Source organism: Microtus ochrogaster, chromosome 2 (genome assembly GCF_000317375.1).
Source record: "Microtus ochrogaster isolate Prairie Vole_2 chromosome 2, MicOch1.0, whole genome shotgun sequence".
Lineage (NCBI taxonomy): Eukaryota > Metazoa > Chordata > Mammalia > Rodentia > Cricetidae > Microtus > Microtus ochrogaster.
In genome coordinates, this window is record NC_022010.1 from 89848215 (window position 1) to 89872311 (window position 24097).

A 24097-nucleotide genomic window follows, 5' to 3' on the forward strand; every position below is an offset into this window, starting at 1 on the left:
GGCAATGAGTATCCTGCATACTGACCAGAGTTCAGGGTCCGATGCCATTGCCACCAAGGGAGATGAATTCTTAGGTATAGACTGTATAAATTCTATACCTATACAGTTTACAAGTAACAATTCTGAATCTGCCACAAAGTGTATCTTAATGTTCTTTTGAAAAATTAGTAAAAATATATTATGTTGAGTATAACTAATGTAGTACTTAATACAAAACTGGCTTTAAAAAGTATGTATGTGCATATGTGTGTACATATGAAGCATGTACTAACAGTTAAGAAGTTAAACTTAAAACCTAAGTTACATGAAGTAGGTGGAAGGAAGATAAGGATTATAGTAAATGTGCATATTAAATGATATAAGCGAGAATGCAAAATTAAGATGGAGGTAACAAAGTTACAGGGCATTTTAAGCTTCTGGGAATTACAAAAAGTAACATGAAGAATTATCTGGGATAATTGCGTGAATAGCCAACCAATCTCTTATTTGACTTAAGGCCCATTCTGTGCGATGGATCCCATTCCTGACATTGCTAGGGTGACTAAGAACCTGAAACTAGAAATCACAGGGACCTAGGATAAAGCCAAATACTATTGTTTTGAGAAAAACAGAAACAAAACAAAAGCCTAGCAATAAAATGACTCCTAATAACATTCTGCTATACTCATAGGTCAGTAAATAACTCGGCCATCATCAGAGATGCTTTTACTTGCAACAGATGAAAACAAATACAGAAACCCACGGTCTGAACATGGTACAGAGAGTGAGAGACCTTCAAACTCTGAACCCTAAATGGAATGCTCTCACCAAATCCCTCACCTCGGGACTCAGTGAACCCTGAGGAAGAGGAGGCAGAAAGAATGTAAGAGCCAAACAGAATCGAGGCCACAAGTAATCCTCCAAATGAGCATGATAGATACACATGCATCCAAAGAGACATGCACACAGCCTGTATCCATAGGGGTTCTACACTAGATGCCCAACAGCAAATGAACTCAAGGGCATTTTTGTAGGTTCCTTGTCTCACAATGTCCTGACAGGTATTTACACAAACAGTTTTAAATTTTATCTTATTGTTTATTTAATTTGTACTTTTTCTTCTCTCTTTTTACCCTAACAGATCCTTTCCATATGTATTATGATTTTCACTTTAATGTTTTTATGAGATTTCTAAGCAAGTGGGATTCTGCATCTATATTTTTCCTTTGCCTTTTCCTTGGCTATTTTCCCTCTATTTGTTTGATTTATGCATTTCTGATGTGTTATTTTTTGTTTTATCTTATTATACTTTCTTTTATTGTTATACCTTAGAATTCTGTTTGCTTTCTAATGAGAAACAGAAACAGGGTGAGCTACGTAGGAAGAAATTTGGGAAGAACTAGGAGGAATAGGGGGAGGGTGAGCTATAATTAGGATATCTTATATGAGACCAAAATCTGTCTTCAAAAAAGAAAAAAGTAACAAATAACAATCATACCTTAAAAAAATAATGATCATGAAATTTTGCTACAGAATAAAGATGGCAAAGTATAAATTTAGGAACAGTGAAATTGATTTCTTACAGAGTTAACAACATTCTTGTCACACAACCAGCAATCCTATTATGATTCACAACCATGGTGCTACTCCAGAAAAGCACATGCAAATGCTGCAATCAAACATATTCACAGTTCATCCTGCCAGGATGAGCAAGGGATATAATAGTCCCTTGAAAAGGTATGTTCTCTACCTCAAGACAGCTGTTTAGACTTGGAATTTATATGCCAGCAAAAGAACAATTAGCCGATGTTCTGACATAATAATGTCCTATGCTTGTAGCAGAAGAATGCTAACTCGGTTTCCTACTAGTCTAAAAGAATCAAGAATAAAAGTCCAATTTGTGAGTTCTATTCCGCTAGAAGCTAGTAAGTGGCAAGAAATGAGAAAGGGCAACTGGCAAGCTGCTGGCGGTGAGGTGGCTACATTTAAGCACACTTCCTGACGATTTTTATTCCAGGGATATAACTACAAACATTTTCTGCAAATCAGAGAAAAAAAAAAAAACTAAAAGCCGCCTGCAGTAGGCAGCCTTGGCTCTGTAACTTACTAAGTAGGAAATTACTGTTTTGGTGAAACGACAAAGACTGTGTATATTTGTTAGACTGCATTTAAAAGAGTAAACTTTCCATTCCATACCATCTGTCTCAGGGGAGAAGACTAAATTCTTTTTATTGCCTTACAGTTCCTCCTGTAGTCATCATTTCATACGGTAAGGCAGCATTCAAGACACAATAAAACTTACCTATTGCAGGAAATTATATCAAAGGTGGAATACTTTCCTCTTGTGCATAAGATTGGAAAAATCTAAATGATTGGCAAACTTCTACTTGAGACAATATGGTGGCAAGTACATTTCTATTTCTCTATGCTACGGACTTCTAAAGCCCTGATTACAAATGCCTTGACATCAGCGGACTCCTGCTTTCAATTTTCAGCAGATGATTATCACCATCAATATTTATAGACCTTGTTTTGTTTCCTTGGCTCCTATGCTAGATGCATAAATTTCTACTTACTTCCTAGTCTCAAAACTGCATATATGTGTGTATGTGTGTGTGGTATGTGGTCCCAATTTCTGTGTTTTGTTATTTGCAGTATTGCCATAGTTTAGTCATTTGGCAATTAATTTTTATTATTTGAGATAGAGATGGAAAATTTGATTCCTTTATTCAGACACTGAATTACCATATAGTAAATAAGGTTCTGAAAAATAAGGCCATAAAGTTTATTAATAAGTATCTGTTAAGAGCTTTAAAAGAAAATCATTCTCATAGTTCTAAACCTTAAGTCATCACCCTCAAGTAAACGGAACTTTGATACATCCTCTGCTTGTGTAGATGTGTAGATTTTTATGATCTTTCCTTAGTCTACAAAGTCTCTTAAAAATAGTTTCTAGGACAACTAAAAATGAGATCCTGATAGTACAGATTTCATTTAGCATCAAATGAGTCATTCAATTAGAGACCCTGGAAGGTCCCTGCATTCCTCAAAATTTTTTGCTTTTAGACTTATAAAAAGCAGAATTCATTTTGGGACCCGTTGAACTATCTTGATCCATGCATTGAGAAATGTTGTTTGTACAAATATAGATTGACTACCCCTTATCTAATATTCCTGGGTATTTCATATCTGGAAATTTTTTCGATATAGTGGTATTTGTATATACATTAGCTTTCTTGTGGGTGGTACCCAATTCCAAGCCCCAAATTCATTTAAACTTCTTATATGTATAGCCTGAAGGCAATTTTATACAATATTTCCAGTGTGCCAGTATGCTGACTTTGGCATGCACTAAAAGCTCATGTGTGGAACCGTCCACATTTGATATAATGTCAGCACCTGATCACTTTGCTTGAGGAGCACTCCAGACTGAAGAATTTCAGTATAGAGAAACTTTTGAATGTCTTATTAAAATATAAGTTCTTAGAGGAAAGCTTTATAAACTCCAAGCAATAAGGGTTTAGTTCATCCCCCACCACCATGTAGTGGTGTAGAGCAATCCCTACAAAGACTGGGAAACAATGGTTATGTTCTTACATAAGAGCAAGAAAGGACACTTGAAGGTCTTGGCCTCACCTGGTCATTCAGAGTGCCAAAGTTAGCCCATTTCACCTAAGTGAGATAAAATAGTTGAATACGAATACCAAGGAACTGAACCAAACCTCCCTCCAGACCTGTCCACGATTTCCCAGGGGCTGTATGCTTTCCCTACTTGCTGTTATCATTGCTATTCTATGGACACATTTTGAAGCCCATCTGTCACCATCACGATGTAGTTTGCACATATCTGAAAGTGAACTCTGGTATATCAAGGGAAATGCATCATTTTATTTATTGAATTTCATACATTAATGATAAAATTCTAAGGAATCAGAGTTATAGATCAATGCAAGCATTTAGGAATTTAGGAAGATTCTTCCTATAGGTCTCAAGCCTTAAAAAAAAAAACCTGTTTTTTTTTTCTTCTCACCCAGAGATAGAGAGCCCTGGCGTTTGGCATTCACTACCTGTGGGTGAAGTGCTATGTAGTAGATTCATGATTCCCCACACTAAAGCTAATGTGTCTAATCCAGTTTGTCCATTTTGACAAAAAAAGCTGCTATTCTGTGTGAACATGGTGTCAGACCACCATTATTCCCCAAGTCACGGGTGAAGTCTAAGTCACCGGTGGTCCAAGTGTAGTCAAATACAAGTAACCATCCTATCAAAAAATTTCTAAATCAGAGACATATCAATATATCACACTGATCGACTAAGTGCCAAATTATGGAAATACCTGCTCACATTTCTTTCAGATCAGTATTTTTGAGTTATCCTGGGGGATTGTCTCTAGGAAACGGTGGGGTCACACCGCCTCATTTTCTCTCTCCTTTTTTCTGTCCCTAGGAGCATGAGCAGCTCACCTATTCCTCCACGAGGTCCAAGGCCCCCAGTGTCATCATCACAGGTCTCAAGCCATCCACCAAGTACATATTTCATATCCGAGTGAGGACTGCAGCAGGATACAGTGGCTACAGTCAGAAGTTTGAATTTGAAACAGGAGATGAAAGTAAGTTTCACTAAAGGATATGAAGTAAGATGGTCATTTAGGACTATTCCAGTTGACCTGACAATTCAAAACCAGGTTTCCAAATTTTTAAAACCCTTTCCAAATGGGATTCAGTTCATATAAATACTCATGTACTCATTTGAGTTATTGCTTTGATGCTAATTAGTAAATACCTCCTTAAATGTCTTGCTCTCAATCATGGGTCACAACTATGTCCCTTTATACGAAATGTATCACACATGCTATTACACAGCATCTGAATGGATGGTGTGAGTCTCATTGTTTACCAGTACTGGCATTGTAATATAGCACTAATGAAAACTGGGAAGAGATCAGGCCTCAAAAGAATGGTCTCAGCAATCAGTTCAAAATATGCACATTTGGCTTGTTGTCCCAGATCGATAAAAACAGTGGTCAGGAGACATATTTCACCAAGGTGTACATTACAAGATTAAATATAGATGCATAGTCTTTATGATAAACTTGTATCATTTCCACGGGCTCAGCATATGGAAAACCAAAACCTGAGTGAAGGGGGTGAAGCTCTTCTTCATTCTAAACCCAGACATGCAAGTGAATACAGAGCTCCGTAACTGTTTCATCTTTGTACGGTGCTAGAAAGGGGCCAACATTACCAATCATGTCTAGTCACTGCAGCCACTGTTGAAGCTCTGCCTGAGGTCTCAGCACCCAGTTCTTTTCCTGTTCTATACTGACTCCTGTTTTCAGAAATAATCCTGCTTCACCCTCCCAGCTCTAGAAGCCTTCTTGACCCCTCTGTTCAGAATCAAAGACATTTATACCTTCTTGGCACCCTGTGATTGTACATGCCACCAATCCATTATTTTTAATTCAAATTTACATTTTCTTCCCAGATATATAGATGGTAATCTATGAGAATATAAATGGACACAGCTCTTCAATTTGCTTTTGTATCCTTGGAGCCTCACACAGAGCATGGGTGCTTTAAATGTTCTATATAATATTGTTGGGCAGAGTAAATATGACAATTTTTATGTCTGAGTATGCAACTGTCAGTTAATGAAGAGCCGTTCATCCTTATCTTAGAAAAATTTTAGAATTGATATTGAGTACAATTTTTACATCAGACCTCATTTTTCTCATGTGACTAGATTCTAAATTTATTCTAAGTATATTTCCTTTAGTGAATTTTCCTGAGAGTGCATTTGTAACTTAACAATCCAATACTCATATATGTGCTTTGAAAACGTAGATGAATTATTTCTATTATGAAATAAAGAGAACTCACTATTTGTTAACTTTTCTTAGCTTTGCAGTAAATATTGGTCAATATCAATACCTATAAATATAGACGCAGTGGGGCGGTAGTGGCGCACACCTTTAATCAAAGCACTTAGATGGCAGAGGCAGGTGGATCTCTGTGTGTTAGCCAGCCTGGTCTACAGAGCGAGTTCCAGGACTGGCTCCATAGCTACTGAAAAACCCTGTCTCAAATATAAAATAAAAAAGAATAAAATAAAATAACAAATAAATATAAGTAAAAAGAAAACCTTCAGCCCACAAAAGACAGTGCCCTTTGCTTTATTATTTAGGCTACACATGACAAGTGGTTAGAGGAAAATGGTCGACAGGATGTGGCAGGAACACATTTTCGGATAAATTTAAATTGATTTCATTGCATAACTATATTTGGTGATTGATAAAATGTTTTCTTAATCACTTCAATGACTATCACAATATTAAACACCCACATCCTAGGTTTACTTTTTATTTTTATTGATTAATTTTATCTTTCTCTTAATTTTTTTTGTGGGGGGGGGGGCTTCCAAGACAGGGTTTCTCTGTGTAGCTTTGGAGCCTGTCCTGGAACTCACTCTTATAGACAAGGCTGGCCTCGAACTCACAGAGATTTGCCTGCCTCTGTCTCCTGAGTGTTGGGATTAAAGATTTCTGCCACCATTGCCTGGCTTTAAAATATGTTTTATTCTGTGCTGGAGTTTGCATTTGGTCATATAAAGGAAGAGTACATACCCTGAAGTCACTAAAGATACACTGGAAATCTTGAATGGGACCAGCCTAACTCCAGGCATGGGCACGATTCTACATTGAGCAATTTACACAAATTATTTCCTTTAATTCTAACAGCACTATGCCTCTTTTTAGAAACATAATTAGCTGCATCCATAATTGTATACTAGAGAGTGGAGGTAATGGATGAAAGCCCCAGAACTGGCTAACAATGGCTTTAGAAGACAGTGAACACTCCGTTTTCAGTAGGAAAGTGACTTTGATTAGACTCTTGGAAAGATAAAGTATCTGTGAAGAATCTGAAAAATATGTTTGTCTAAATCTGTGTTCAGAAATATGTAATGGTTCCTAAGTCAATTACAGCAAAAGGAAAAAGCATATAAAGGCTCATTTTTATTAGACTGGCTCTAAATTTCATTTTAAAGCATATTTTTTATACCCAGAAGAGAATTCCATTTAATAATGTCTTAGTAGGATGGGGGCGGGTTTGCCATAATTCTCTAATATGATGATATGCACCCCAGTTGATAACATCTGTCTTTTCCTGTTCATATTCTCCTAGCTCACGTGTAAATTTTTATGGCTTTTGTTTCTGAAGTAGTATATGAACTATTATAATGTCAGTTTTATTACTAAGTACTCCCTTGTGTCTTCCATTTAATTAACTCACTTTATAATACACTCATAGAGAATGGGTAGGGGCTGTTTGATTAGGCTCTCTCTCAACTGATGGCCTACTTCAAATTGTTTAAAGTAGAACAGATTACTCTTCTGTTCTCTTCTGCTATATGTATTTTACTTTGTTAAGTAAACTATTGTTTACTTTCTAAGAAAACAATAAAATAAATAATAAATTAATTCTTTTCCAAAATTATAATGATGTTCTTTTTCTTTTTTTTCTTCGGGACTGGGTTTCTCTGTAGTTTTGGAGCCTGTTCTGGAAATAGCTCTTGTAGACCAGGCTGGCCTCAAATTACAGATAACTGCCTGCCTATGCCTCCCAATTGCTGAGACTAAAGGTTTGTGCCACTACTGCCAGCCTATAATGATGTTCTTAACCACTAACATCTACCATACTCTAAATGATGGTGATATTCAAAGCATATTTATAGTAATATCTCCTAAACTTCGGAGCCAGTGCCTTCACTTACTTACTTTTTCATTCATTCATTCATTCATTCATTCATTCATTCATTTACTATTGCATCACTAGAATTAAATGGAAGAAAGTAGTTAACAAATATAAAGATTATTAACTATGATTTTAGACTATAAAAACAACTTACATGAACTAGATTGGTAGCTTTCTTTTTCTTCTATAGAATAACATTATTGCATATGTATACATGGAGATATATATTGTTGGTAGATTAATAATAAATATTGATTTATAAGTATGTATCCACTTAGTTGCTAGCAGAGTACCATATTATTTCTTTTTACATTTAATGCTAAGCAATGTACCAAGCAAATATTTACACATTGTGACCACTAACAGCCTTTATTGGTTGCCAATTTTATGCTGGACTTTTTAAGTATGATGTTTGATCCCTTTCCATTTTGTTAGAATAAAATAAACAAAGCTAGAACATTTTAAAAAATAATTGTAAGAAAATAAGGGTTAGAATATTTTATGTGGACATTCTTAAAAGACACACAGAAACATATGGATGCTAATAACTTTTTTCAAAATTAAAATAAATTGATATAATACTCCAAAATATCAATAACAAGCAATATTCCACTAGCTAGTCAAGTGTACTTTGTTCTGGCTGAGAGGAATGAATTTTCAGAAAATGTTAATTGCTTCAAGCTTATTATTTATGTCCTTTTAGTCAGAATTTTGAATTGATGAAAATTAAAATAAAAATTATATCACCAATATTTTCTATATCCTTAACACTGCTTTAATATATTTCATATGTTGTAAGATAATAATTTGTTAAAATTATACATATTTTAAAAGGAACAAATATTTTTAAAGATTATGAAATCAAACACTTATTTTGTTTAAATCACTGTCTATATTAATTTTACATTCACATCATTTTAAAGGCATAAGATACAACTGTATATGTGCATATTAAACACAAAATAAGATAGATTATATTTATATTGAATTTTTTGCACTGTAGAAATAATGTTCAAGCTATCCAATGGGAGCAGAATCTATAGTTAAACCCCCACATTATTAGAAAATTGGAGCCCTAATGTAATGATTGGCCATTTAATTCTTTTCTTACTCTGGTTATTATCCAGGTGACCTGAGAGCCAATACAATATGTTTCCCTGCAAGCATCGGTTATAGCTTGCATTTTTGCATTGTGTAAATTTAGGTTTCACCTGTAGGCTACGTACACAGTTTGCATCACAAAAGCCACATCTGTCAGCAATTTTAGATGTATAGTAATTGAGTCTCAATGACTGACTGGTTTTATATATCATGAGAAAAATCACAGAAAAACCATCATGATCAGCATTAACAAACTAAGACATAAATCACAGTAATTTTTAAATCTTCTCTTAAACATTTATACCAAAAATGGAATATATATATCTGAATGAATGAACTTAATCACTAAGTATTTTGAAAACATCTGTAAAAATTAGCTAGTTTAATGAGATCTGATTAGAATCAATTGGTTCATTTGAACAAGGTGCTGATGAGAGGGATCCTAAATGAGAAGATCTAAGATTGCCTTTAGTTCTTTCTTCCCTAATGCATTCTTCATTTGCTAGAACAACTTATTTTTCTATACTCCTTTTTTTTCGAATCAACTCCTAAATTATTGGTTATTAAGTGGTCATATTTTATTAAATAAAATATGAATGTCTCAACAAGTAGTAATCTCCCTTCAAATCAAATCTCGGTGGACATCATTTCTATTTCTCTTTGCTAATGTGAACTCTGTGAAAGTAGGATTGCTTACACACTTCAAACACAAAGTTTTGATAATGTCACCATATCTCAGATTCTTCCAATACTTCCAACTGAAACATTCAGAACTTATGTTACATTATGAACTTCAGACTTAAACTGAATAGCTTCCCTATTTCTTGACATAATCTGGATGAGCAAGAAACTATCTCTTTTGTTTTGAGAGATTAAATTTATTTTTGAAACCTCTATTCCATTCGATTCAGTCTGCTAGTTCAAACACAATTGTACTGCTTCAGTTGCCTAGAATGAAATTAGCTACATCATTATTAACAGCAGCCAGAAACCTGGAATGATTATTAATGGTGGAGCATGAAGCAGAAAGAAGACCAACTGACCCTGGTGGAACAATAAAGACGTTAATTAATCAACTAGAGGGTATATTTCATATTTATGAGTCTACTCAGAAGAGGACAAATTCCATGGTATAAAACATTAATTTGGAATGATCTCCAATCAATAGTGTACTTTCTGAGTTGGCAGCTATAACTACGTAAAGACAAAAGTCAGTGGGAAAGACTTTCCTAGCATTGGGTTTTCAGAATACAAACTAGTCTGTCCTATGAAGTAATGAAGGTTCTTGATAACAAGAATGATCACAAAAGGTAGAACGTCTCTTATTTGCTAGGTGATAAAGAAACTTCCTGACTTATTTAGGATGTTGAGACTGACGTCTAATATAGTGTCTGCCACTGAAACTACACAATATAGTATTCATTGAGTTCTAATTATTTTTCAAGCGCTTTTCTTTTTTCTGGATAATAACATGTTTATAGCCTTTATAAAGGATGCTATTATCTTGTCATTTATATGGATTAAAACCGGAAAAATGTACACCAGTCCATTTATTTTCTATAGGGAGCAAGTGGTAGAATGAGCAGGTAGTAACATCAAGCCCATTATGCCAATGCTTGAAACCAAGACAGACATATGCTGTTTTTTTTTCTTGTTCAGTCAGCATATTTTTTTTTCTTTCTATCATTCCTTTGCATTTTCAACATGATTTGTTTTTATTTGCTCTTTTTCTTTACCTCCCCTTAATTGTTTATATTCCTCTGTAGGCAAATTTGAATGTAAACACAGATGTTTAGGAGATTATAATATTTATAAATCATCAAGCATGTAGTTAAAAGAGTTATGAGGTGTTTTCATTCAGTTTTCTGTATTTGTGTATGCTTACGTACCATGAGATAGATTGACTATCTTAATATGAAAAATATTAGTGATTATAAGCAGCAGATCACGTATCAGGTAACGGCCCACATTGCACTTCACAGAATATTGTTGTCTTGCTGTATTATCCCAGGATAGAAGAGCAGGGTGGGTAATCTTTCTTGGACCCTTTGATTTCTCTCTCCCTCCAGACCTGACCTATTGAAGGAGGCGCTAATCACATTATGATGAGGCTTACTACCTAATCACCTTCTAATGTTTTCACCTTTGGGGTTAGGATTTACCATCAAAGTTTAAGGAGAAACAGGGACATTCAGGTCATGGTAGTCCACGTTTTTCCTGTCTGAATTTTGTTCCCAATGCAGTTAAAACTCAGAGAGGTAAAATAAAGCACGATTAATAAAAACTCAGAGACAGAAATTGGGGTTCAACCTAAAGACCAGAAAAGCAAAGCAGCTATCTTACCTCTTCCTCAGTACGATATGTGGATCGTTACCTCCAGCAATCTCAGAATGAGACTGTGACTGAGAGCTGTCTCCTCCCATTTTATCAGCCTCTCTAGGGCTGGAATTAAAGATGCTCACCAATAGGATTAAAGTCATGCACAGTCCGCTTTCTATGGCAAACTAGTGTGGCTACTTGGATTAAACGTGTGTACTACCACTACCTGGTCTGTAAGGCTGACTAGTGGGGCTGTTTTATTCTCAGATCTTCAGACAAGCTTTATTTATTAAAATGCAAATGAAATGTCAAAATAAATAAATACATACATACATACATACATACATACATACATACATACGTACATGGGCTGGAAAGGAAATCATTAACAATTAACAGATACTTAGAAGTTGTAAACCACACATTTTCAAGTACAGTGTTAGAATCTGATTCATACATAAAAGCAAAGTAGCAAATATGTGAATCTACTAAGAGAGACTTTAGATAGAAATATATATATGTGTATATGTAAAACCGTAATTCATGTAGTAGCCATCACAGTTTGACTAAAAGTTGTTTTCTATACATGGAGGCGGGGGGGGTGTCATTTCTTCTGCTTCTTTATTTTGTGTAGGTGTGTGTGTGTGTGTGTGTGTGTGTGTACACGTGCACGTGTTTTCTGCCAATTTCAATTAAACAGCACAATATCAACTCTGTATTCTCTATGATGTTTATTAGGGTTTTGGGGAGTTTTCATTTGTAACAGATATACAGACACTCTAATCAACATTTCTATATTTTCTGTTTTCATTTTTATACCTCGTGTGCTGCTTTTCATGAATCTGGCAAAGAAGTCATTGTGTGAGTGAAAAAAAGGACTAGTATTACTCTGTAAATACTCAAAGAACACATTATAGGTTATTTCAAGTTACATACATTTTGTCATTCTCCATACGTGTTTTTAGTATGCAATGTTATTTGTCACTTGTCTACATATCTAAAGAGGAAGACAGTGGTAGGGAGCATCAGGAAACTCGCCTGGCAGTCGTGTTAAAGACTCAGTAACGCAGCTCTTCACGTCATTCACTACATCTGACTTTAATTTGACTTTGATTTGAGATGAATTTTTCTCCTCCAGCCATCATATAAATTGTCTAAATTTTTCTGTCAAAGTTTATTTGATCATAAACCATTATATTTTTCTAGGGAACAAAAATCCTCTGAAGAAATGTCCAATTTCTCCAAATTTAATGGAAAAAAGCATATTCTCGGTATAATATTTGAAGATTTGGAACCATTCTTCAGCATATAAGAGTCTGCTTTTTCGGTTACGTGTTTTGAAGTGTCTTTTTTAATTCCGCAGCTTAATTGTTACAAAAACATCAAGGGCAAAATGATAAAATGCTAATTTCTCATAATGACCACAGGGAAGCCATCACAGAGCTACGACTGCCATACATCTGAATTGTAATTACCTGTCACCTCCACAGAGACAGGATTACCAGTAGACTACAGAAAGGGAAGGGAGGAGAATGTTGACAATGGCAGTTATGGGACAGTGTTTGAAGGCATGAGGGGAGTTCCCTGCTCTGAAGTGACACATCACTTGGTGCCCACGTGAACAGACTGCAATGACAAGACACACGAGGTTTCTTTCAGCATTTCCCCCCTGTTGAGTTTAACCCATGCAATAGTTCATCATTTCTTAGAACTGTAAAATTTGAGTTGAATGAAATGATTAACATTTTTAGAATAGGTTAGAGATATGTTATTTAAAATACATGTGTTAATTATCATACCCATGGGGCTGGAGAGATGGCTCAGAGGTTAGGAGCATTGCCTGCTCTTCCAAAGGTCCTGAGTTCAATTCCCAGCAACCACATGGTGGCTCACAACCATCTATAATGGGGTCTGGTGCCCTCTTCTGGCCTACAGGCATACACACAGACAGAATATTGTATACATAATATATAAATAAAAATAAATAAATATTTTAAAAAAATTATCATACCCATGTCAAAATTTAAAGGCAAGCTAAAGTTTAAACACTCTAAACATTCTTAGCACTACTCAGAAGTAAAGTTAATACAATCTATTTTGATCCATTTTTAAAAATATATCAACCCAAAGCAAAGAGTCCAAATTTTACATTTGTCTGGCTATGAAGGTACAATACTGAATGGCAAATTTTTTAAAATAAATCAGAAAGAGCTCCACAGAGGCATGTGTGAAGAATTAAGAAGCATCCTAAATGTTTGCTACACTTTACTTTTCCAAGGCATTTCAGTGTAATTTATGTGATCTCATTTGGCAAAATCACAGAAGCCATGTAAAGGATTTAGCTGCATGTGCACAAATTCACTTTGTATCTGTAAACACATTACTGCACTATAAAGTAAGGCTAGTAGCAAAGAATGCCCACCTTGCTTCCAGAATGGAAACAGCTGATATGTAGCAAAATGAATTGCTTACTCTCCTATGTTTTTGGAAAATTAAGTACCCATTTAAAACTTGTCTTGAACTATAGTTATTTCTGTATCTTCTATTGGCTGAATACATAACCAGGAATCACCTTAAATGAATTTTAACCATTTCAGCAGAGTAAATAATTGTGAAATGCTATAATATTACTTAGTAAGCTAGAACGTATAGAATACATCTATTTTGTCCTCATTGTACCTTCTATTTTCATACTGGGATTAAAGAATAAAATGGGGAGTACTCTAAATACCACTCTGTAAATTATCCTGGAAAGTTAAAAACCTGGAAATTTGATATATTTTATTCTTAAATTTAATAGAATGAGGCCCCAAAGTAAAAAAAAAAAACATCAGACAAAAAAAAATTATAGTAGGTAGAATATTTACTTGGTCTATATATTATTTCACCACTTGATGCAATTAAAACAGATCAAAAGGTAGCCAGCCTAAATAAGTGAGGTAGGTACTGAAATATCAAAGATCAAATGGATGAACTTGTTCCCTGTTTTCACAAATTCCATTGATAAAGTCAGAGAATTAAATATATTACAAAGCATAGAACAAAGAAAAAGGAGCAAAGAGAAAGAAATGCAAACACACGTGCCTAGGGAGGCTTAGAAAGGAAGATATATCCTACAGAAGACTTCAAGTTAAGTAAAACTTGACCTTGAAATTGACGATGTGATTGATTGTATGAATGGATTAGCATACACATAAGGGCAAAGCCTTCATCCTTTAAAGGTCCCATCTGATCCCGTTTCTTTATATCTCATAATGAGAATTGAATGTCAGCATGAGTTTAAAGGAGACAATCTCTACCCAAACAATAGCCACAAAACTAATTTAGGAGTCAGCACTCCCTTTTAATATGCCCCTCTGATTCTGGTAACTTGCTGTAACAACCTTATGAGTAAGTACAATCTGAGCTTAGTAGTGGTTAAGGTGATTTATGGGTACATACAAGAAACACAAGAAATGGTCAATACTGTGCTTTATCTTACTTTTGAGGCTAAAATTTCTTTGTTTACTATTTCTTTTCCACCCATCTGTAGTTTGAAGATAGGCAAGTTCTCCAGGGCAAGCTTCCCATAAGTATATGATCTAGAACCAAAGTTAACACATCTAATAATTTCTTTACTTTCATTTTATCCACACTAAAAATAAACCTTTCCAAATATCATTTTATTGTCATCCAATAGCTGCCATCACTTTCCACTTCCCTAGAGACAATTTTAGCTTTCAGAATTCACATACTGAAAGTGCCTGAACCTTGGGAATTATCTATTTAAATTCTAACTCATGCTTGCTCTCCGCCAGCATTCAAGCCTGCATATCTCTGCTTGACAGTTCATATTGGTTTCTGGAATTTCAAGGCACACTGAATTATGGCCTTCTCAACAAAGCCTCCTGAGAAAAGTAGAGCAAAGGCACCTTATGTCAAACCTGCTACGAAAGTGTTCAGTTGCAGGAATCTTAGAAATTAAGTTATCTGGGAGACTTCATGAATCTAGATGGAAGAGAGGAAATGGAGATGTGTTAGCAAAGCAAAGGTAGACAATAACATCACACAACATGTCACTGGCTTGTCTTGAGTAAGTTACATGGCTGTATATTGTAACTGGTGAAGACAGAATGAAGCATTCCATTGATTAGAGAGCATAAGACATAGTCTCTTTGCTCATGAAGACTAAACTTTATAGACTTTAGTTTCATTTTAATCAAATTTTTGAAAATGTGCTGTGATAAATTCCTTTGCTTTAAAAATGGGAAATTACAGCAAAGCAATTTAAGTTCTGCACCAGATGACTCTGGATGAGGCACCGAACGTTCCAAGTTTTTCGTTGTTTACTTGCTTGCTTGCTTTTTAGCGATTGAGACATAAAGCATCAATTTAACCAGTTTAATCTTTTGTTTCATTCTGAAAATCTAGTACTTACTCATGTGTTGTAGAGTCACCTACAGAACTCTGTTTTCTTTAGATTACACTTTATATTTAAGTATTCTTTACATGATGGAGCTATCACAGAAAAAGTCAAGAATCTTGTTTTTCTGGAGCTTGCATTCTCAAGGGCAGAGAGATACACTGAATAAATAATAAAAAAAAGTTTCAGGTGATTAAGAACTATGGAATGCTGTAGAGAGTCCCCATCTAAATCCAAGTACCCAAATACTTACTCTCTCTGCTGTTGGGAGCCTTCATGAGAATTCGTCAAGCATTTCCGACAGCCTAAAGAAGCTGCATGCCACAGGATCGTGTGAGTTCCGTAACCCCAGAACAGACAGAATCCAAGACTGCTAAATGTAAGTTACAAAGACACCATGACTTCAGTGAAGTACAATTGTGAAGAGAAGCCTCAGCTCCAGAACCTCTTGACATTTGCTATGGCTTTTGTTGCTTCCACATGGCAGATTCACTGTAAGATTGATTCCTTTCTGCTCCGCTTACTCCCCCTTACCTCCAGTTCTCTATAACCCTATCAAATGCAAGGCTCCTATGCCAGTTCACAGTAAATGTGACCTGAGATAATTAATGAAAGGTTTTCTGAGAAATAGCAAAGTTGAGAAGCAATATAAGGAGTGCTGACTTTCTGCATGTGAACAGTACTCTGCAGCCCAGCACATACCTTTTGATCATTAAGTGTCCACTGTCACTATCGTCATAAGTGCTACTGTAAGAGAGGCATCTTGTGAAAACCTCATGGAGAAACTTGCTTCATAAAGAAGACATAAAATATATAGAAACCCAGAAAGAGATAAGGCAAATTTTCATAGTAACAACAGATCCATACACTTCTGTTTGGTAGATATTTCACAGATAAACAGATCCATAAATAGGAGAACTGGAGGGAGGTTTTATACGTACTTTTTAAAATATATATTTTGTACTTGGATTTAAATTCCCATTGTTTAAATTTTGATGCTAGACTCTTTAAATACCAGAGTTGGTTGTGTTGTTCTATGCCTTAGCATCCACATGTGGAAAATGGGATTGAGAATTCTACCTAATTTATAGTGTTCTTGTCAGCATTGATGCTTTCGTAGAATATCTAATACTCAGTGGTTAGCTAACAGCAAACGTTGATTAATTACTGTTTCTACCTCTAAAACCCCATTCTAACAACAATATTGTATTAAAAAAAACAAAACAATCTTCTGTATCTTTTTGTTTGTAGACACCAATAGAAGAGTAGTCAAATCACTTTCTTCATTTTTCCCTTTGGTGCTTATTTTCAATAGCCCATCATGACTGTTTGGATGTTAGACTTTCTTTAAATTTTATGGCTGAGATATTAAAATTAATGGAATTACCAAGATGTTTTGAGTTTAAGTACTCTGAAACATTCAACTAATGAGGCTCCATACTTCAACTTCTAAAAGTTTCGGGTTTTGCAAGCATAGGAAGTAATCTACCAAGGAGAGTATACCACACCTATGTCAATATTATAATTTAATGAACCAAAGCCACTGTTTCTATTACATCTATGGTGTGATACTGTTGTCAGATTGACAGGATATAGAATCAACTGTATTATAAGTTAGGTGTATCCTTTGGTTATTACCTTGATTTAGATTAATTAATATGGGAGGATACATCTTAACTGTGGACCCAATCACTCCTAGGTAGGAATCCTGGTCTGTCTAATAGTGGAGAAAAAGAGCCAAACATGTATGCATCATAGCTTTTCTTCTTTGGCCTGACATTATTTCAAACTCCTCCCATCATGACCTTCCCACCATGATGCTCTCTACTTTGAAACTGTGAACTAAGCAAAGCAAACCCTTTCTCCATTGAGTTGGTTTATTCTAAATATTTTATCACAACGAGAGAAAAAGCTAAAGCATATGATAAGCAGATTATTTAAGGTTTGGGCTGTTTTTGTTTCACATAGCACAGTTTTAAAACATCAAACTAGACTATTTGTACCTAGGATTTGGTTCAGTCATGTCTATGCATATAACCACGGGCAGCTTCAGTGGTCTGTGACCCAGTTTAGCTCTCCCTCTGGAACTCACTGTGTATCCCAGATGGGCTTCTCATGCCAACCCACTGCCTCTATACATAGCACTACCTCTTTCTCAGGTGAGTGCTGTGAAGATGATATAAGCTGATATGTGTGGTGTGTTTAGAAGTATGGATGCTATTAATAGCTACACTAAAAGCATTTGTTATTGTACTCATAAAAATTGTCCCTCGTCTGAGACAGATCCCTTCATTGAATGTATGATAATTCTGTAGGACTATTGTGAGCTGTGAATCACCTTATATTCATCTTCATAAAAGAGGAAAGAGAAATATAAAGCAAAGATGAATATAATTCTGGCAAGAGATCTTCCTTTGGGCACTCATTGTGAAATCTCCTTCAAGTTGGAATGAACACCTATATACCTGGCAGTTTTACATTGCTGTACACACTACTCAGAACTTGTAGTTTATAAATAGCAGAATTTTTAAATGGCTCGAATTTCTAGAGGTAAACAAAGTTTATTGTCTACTTCTGCATGGCATCTGCTGAGGGCCTTTATGCTGCACTATAACTAGGCAAAGAACAACACATAGTCAGATAGAACTAGAATTCTAGCTCTACATGCTTCTTTCTCTCCATATAAACCATTCAGAAGATGTGCGATCCCAATGGGTTCAGGATCACACTCAAGCCTCACTGCCTCAGAATGACTCGAATGCCATTCCCATTTGAAGATGAAGGTTGACTTTGCAATACTCAGACTTCCAGGGGAAACAGTCAAGTCTTGAAAGGAGCAAAATGACTTACTGCAATTAAAAAATTCCACAGCCATATAATTGATTTCCTTAAACAGGGACGAGCAAATGAAAGAACAGTACAGCTAGCCATATGTTGAAAATTGTAGTTGTTCAAGAGGTATTAGCTGTGCTGTTCCTTTTTGGACACAGTAGCTTGTTTGAAGGATTTTCCTTTTACAAATGTTAGACAGGCAGTTCAGAGGATGTTTGAACTTTCAGGAAATCACATTTTTTAACATTACATAATGACCAAAAAGAACTCAGCTCCATTTTTTACCAAATTAGTCTGTCACCTGGCAGACAACAAGAATACCAAATGGCAATGCACCCAGAAGACATGGGTTACTTAATTACCTTCAGCATATTTTGTCCTTACTGTCATGTTCTTTATTGCAATTCTCAGTGCTCTCTGAATCCCTCTAAACCATTAGCAGCTAACTCCGATCCATTAGGGACCCACTTCTCACTATTTGTATTTATCCATCTTAGAAACTGCCGTTTTTATAACCACCTAGCTGTCTTTTTGTCATTTTTTTTCTCACTCTTTCTACTTAAATGCCCACAGGGATAGTAGATTCCTAACTGTATTAAACAAGTTCGTGCAGTAAAGATACCCAATGTAGCACATATGGTGATTTTTTTTAAAAGCTGTGTATCTTTAGAATTGTTTCTGACTTAATTTCAGCAATATTTTAAATCTTATAATATATTATATAAACATATTTATGTATTTCAAATACATATATTTATATGTAAATATATATATGTGATCATCAATCTATCTAATGATGATCAGATAAAATCAGATTTTTATCCTACCCTTGAGACAGGGCAAGTAATATCAACCCAGTGAGCTTTCATTAAAAAAAACAATCAGAGTGAAAACAAAGCTAAACACTACTATTTATCCACCTGTTAACTCAATCGGGGAATGAATAGGTTCTATGCATAAGAGCTTGATGGACTGTTTCAACTTTGCAATCATGAGTGGCTTCTAGAAATTTCCAGAGCCCAGGGATATTTATACACAAAGAGATAAGGAGCATTTCCAGGTGGCTTATAACTAGGAAGATCCAGAGGGGAGTATCAGATGCTTCTGATAAGCTGTACTTGTTAATGGAGAGATCAGGACAGCAAAATCTGGCTTGGAAAAATCATGAAACTGGCAGAGAAATGAACTAGAAAAAAAAATCATCCTGAGTGAGGTAACCCAGACCCAGAAAGACAAGTATTGTGTATATTTACTTAAATGTGGATATTAGCTGTTTGGATAATGAAGACCAAGCTACAGTCCATAGAACAAGTTAGGTATAGATTAAGAGGCTAGAGAACAGATCAACATTCATAGGAAGAGAAACAGAATAGATTGTTACTGATGGATGTGTGGCTGGAATGGAGAATCAGGTTGTGGGGGGAGGAGATATGGAGGAAATGTGGAGTGACAGTTAAAATTGAGGGTCATTTGAAAGATAGTATAGAAGCCCAATGCAGTAGAAGCTTCCTAAAATATATTCTTCTATAAAGACAGTCTAAAGGAAACCACCAAATAAAAGGGAAAACTGAGTTACAGCTGGTCATCTATTGTCATCAAATGAAGCTTCCAATCCTGGGACTGGGTTGCATCTAACTGAATTGTTGGTCAAAGGGGTACCATGGGAATCCTGAAACAACTCAGGCTGTTGCCAAACCTATAGGTTAGTCTCCACAAAGAATGGCAGGGTCCCATTGCTGAACACAACACCTGGACAATTCATTGAAATGGATAAGCTCTGCTGGTGCCTACATATAACCTCCACCTGCACATTTTAGCATCTTTGGTATAGGAATGTACTCTGCATAAACATAAAGAGAAACATACAAAAGGAGAACATAAACACTAACCCAGCCGCAAAACCTTTGATGTACAATGATTTTCTGCCTGTGAGTTTGCTAGGGCATTGGTGGCACAAGGCTTGTGTGAGTGACCAACAAATGTCTGCTTTGACTTAAGAGCCATTCTATAATTTGAACCCATAACCAGCACTGCTTGGGTAACCAAGAATCTGAGTCTATGTAGTCCAAGAGTAAAACCAGATACTATTGTTCTTTTTTAAAAAAAAAAAGTAGCAATAAAAAGATGATTACAAATTATATTCTGCTATTCTGCTATCTATACCTATAGATAAGAGCCTTGTGTAGTAATATAAGTGGTGGGGCTGCATCCCCAGCACCTCACCGCCTGGCTAGCTTATGCCCCAAAATAATTACATGGACACTGTATTCTTTTAAACACTGCTTGGCCCATTATATCTAGCCTCTTCTCGGCTAACTCTCGCACGTGGACTAGCCCATTTCTAGTGTAGCCCACGAGGTGGCTTACCAGGGAGATTCTAGCCTACGTCCATCCTGGGTCGGAGCTTCATCGCGTGTGCCTCAGAGAGCAGAGCTCTCGCGTCAGCCCTGGAGATGGGAGCATAGCGTCTCTGCTCCAGAGAGCAGAGCTGTCGAGTCTGAGCTCACTTCCTCTTCCTCCCAGCATTCTGTTCTGTTTACTCCTCCCACCTATGTTTTAACCTATGAGGGCAAGCAGTTTCTTTATTACTTAACCAATGGCCTTCCTCCATCAGCCTTGCTCAGCCATCATCAGAGAAGATTGCTCCCGCAGTTGATGGGAAGAAATACAAAGACCCACATCCAGACATTATGAAGAGAGTGAGAGACTGTAATATCAGTCCAAAGTACAATATCTCCATCAACCACCCCCCCCACACACACACACACACTAGGGCTCAGGGAGCCTTAAGAAAGAAGAGGTAGATTATAAGAAGCAGAAAAGTAGAGAACAACAAGAAAATGAGGCCTTCCAGCTAACAGGAGCAAAGTTCTTATGAACGCACAGAGACGGAGGAGCATACACAGCCCCTGGATGGGTCTGTACCAGGCTCATTACATACATATTGTGACTTTAAGTGTGGTGTTTTTATGTTATTTCTCATTGCATAAAGGAGTGGGTTTCTGATTCTTATGTGTTTTTCTCTTGGGCTATTTTCCTTCTGTCCATTTGTTTTGTTCAAATCCAATGTGTTAGGTTTTTTTATTTTATTATATTTGGTTTTATTATAGAAAAATAGCTTTTCTTTAGCCTTCAAAAGAAAACTAGTACAGAAAACCCTTTGAAGCTTTGTCTCTGGCCTCCAAATGCAAGGAAAAGAAAAGAAGAAAGGAAAAGAAACCTCCATATATGAATTAGTCAGGATGATAAGAAAATGGAGTTCAGGAGTTCTCATGTATGCAAGGAGGGCTAGAACTGACCTCCATTACACTTTTCTTAATCACTAGATTATTTAATAAAATACTGTGTAGTAGAATATTCCCAAACCTGTATACATTACTAATTGAAGTCATTATTAACAATCTGTGAGGATAAAGGAAGCAATAAAGGCAAGCAGATTTGCTTCCCAGGGAAAGGCTGGACCTTTCCCCTATGTAAAGAAAGGCCAACTTTCTTTACATGCTGTCTGAGAATCCTGAGTTATCCTTGAGTTGTACTGGAATGCTTGCTCAGAAAGCATAATTAAACAGAGTGAAGTTTATTTTTTAAATTGTAATTATCTTCTTCCAATAACATTTAGGGTACTTTAAAATACATATACTAAATGTTAATAATTAAAAATTGGAACTAGAGAGATTGTTCAATAGTTAAAAACACTTGTTGCTCTTCTAGAAGACCTGAGTTCGGATCCCAGGACCCACACTGTGAAACTAACATTCACTTGTAACTCTCATTCCAGGGATTCTGACATACTATTCTACCCTCCATGTTACCTACATGTGCATGGTGTCTATACATACATTCAGGCCCACACCTAGGCACACAAAATATAATAAGTCTAATAATTAAAATAATAAAAAAATAAATTAGACCTAGAAATGAATATCAGGAACCTATTAAGCACAAAGTACCATGGTCTCACTCTGAGACCTGTAACTAAGGTCACAATGTGTGCATCATCTTGACATAGGATTCTTGCTGGGATGAGAGAATAACAAGGTCCTCCTGCACATAGGAAGCACATATTCTACAGGGACAAGATAAGCAACAGCCAGGAATATGGCTGCAGGCAGTTTTTCAAGAAATGCAGAAATTCCATTGGTTTATTTCAGAGGCATTTTCTGTCTATAGCCTTGAAGAGAGCCAAGGCAAAATGTCAGCAGTCAAGTGAGACTTTTTCCATATTGAGAATGAAAGGAGAAAAGAAATTGCTCAAGACATATCATGCATAAAAATTTCAAAAGAAAAAAAAGTATCACGGAAGTTAGTAGAAAAACTCATATTGCATATTGATTCTAAATGGTTTCTAATTAATTATAAGAACATTGGAATAATCTTAGATTACCCTTTGTTTCAAGTAACAAACATACCATTAGCTAGTCTAAGCAAAGGGCTTGGAAAGAATCACACCCTGATGAAATAAAAGCACTGCAAAACTCTCAGAAGCAAAGTCACCAAAATTCTTCTTGATCCACACAGTTCGGGAAGAGGTTACCTGTTGTGGAATATTAGTTGAAGATGTGTTACATTTGGTTTATGCTGTGGAATATTTGTTTAATAATACAAAGGTGTGCTGCATTATGTTGCACTTGTTTAACTCTGTGAAGTCCTGTTACTTTGCCTGTCTAAAACACCTGATTGGCTTAACAAAGAGATGACTGGCCAATAGCTAGGCAGGAGAAAGATAGGTGGAGCTGCCAGGCAGAGAGAATAAATTGGAGGAGAATTCTAGATTGGAGAGAAAAGAAAAAGAGAGAGGAGAGCAAGAAAATGAGGAGGAGAGAAGGATGCCAGGAGTCAGCCACCCAGTCATAAAGCCAGCCACAGAGAAAGAAAAAAAAGAAAGGTATGTAAAATAGAGAAAGGTAAAATCTCAGAGGCAAAAGATAGACAGGATACTTTAAGTTAAGAAAAATTTGCTAGAAACAAGCTAAGCTAAAGTTGGCCATTCATAAGTAAGAATAAGTCTCCGTGTATTTATTTGGGAACTGGGTGATGGGTGGGTCCCAATTAGGGTAAATAAAACCACCCACCTATAGTTGCCCATGTGTTGATAGAGACTGTGCTTTTGTTTCCTGGTCATGCAGACCCAAATCAGAAACTATATTAATTATAACACTGTTTGGCCAATGGCTCAGGCATATTCCTAGTTAGCTCTTATATCTTAAATTAACCCTTTTCTATTAATCTATGTATTGCCACAAGGCTGTGGAATTACCTCATTTTCTAAGAATTTGAGGAATATGATCCCACAGAAAAAAAATCTGATGAGCTGTGTCACTCTGAAACAAGCTTTCAGGGCTTAGCTATGGGCAAGTCCACTTGTGCAAAACAGAAATAACTCCTTATGTTGCTAAGAACGATGATCAATTGCTTTTTGTCTGCCAAAGAAAATGATTTCAGTTTTGATCAAGTTGATAAAACTGAGGGGTTTTTTTTTGGTAGCAATAGAATAGCAGAGTTATTTGTGTCCAAAATCAACTCTAGTTATTGAAAAATTAAATTAATCACAGGGTTTTATAATGTTTCTAAAATTACTGTTCTATCTAGAAGAATATTAATTTATATAGGAAAAATAATAAATAAAGCAAAATACTAGTTTCTATTACATGACTTCAAAAAAGAATATATTGAAGATATTTTCTTCTTTATTTCAGTATTAAAGGATTATTTA

The 24097-nt window shown here is 35.8% G+C and overlaps 1 protein-coding gene across 3 annotated transcripts in view; it reads left to right on the top strand.

Annotated features, from left to right (window-relative positions):
* Positions 1–24097, top strand: part of Epha6 (EPH receptor A6) — a 918005-nt gene that overhangs the window by 603882 nt on the left and 290026 nt on the right. For all 3 annotated transcript variants that reach the window (XM_026787030.1, XM_013353099.2, XM_026787032.1), the window contains one exon: positions 4426–4588. In XM_026787030.1, coding sequence (XP_026642831.1) covers positions 4426–4588 — 163 coding nt within the window. The remainder of the gene's footprint in view (positions 1–4425; positions 4589–24097) is intronic.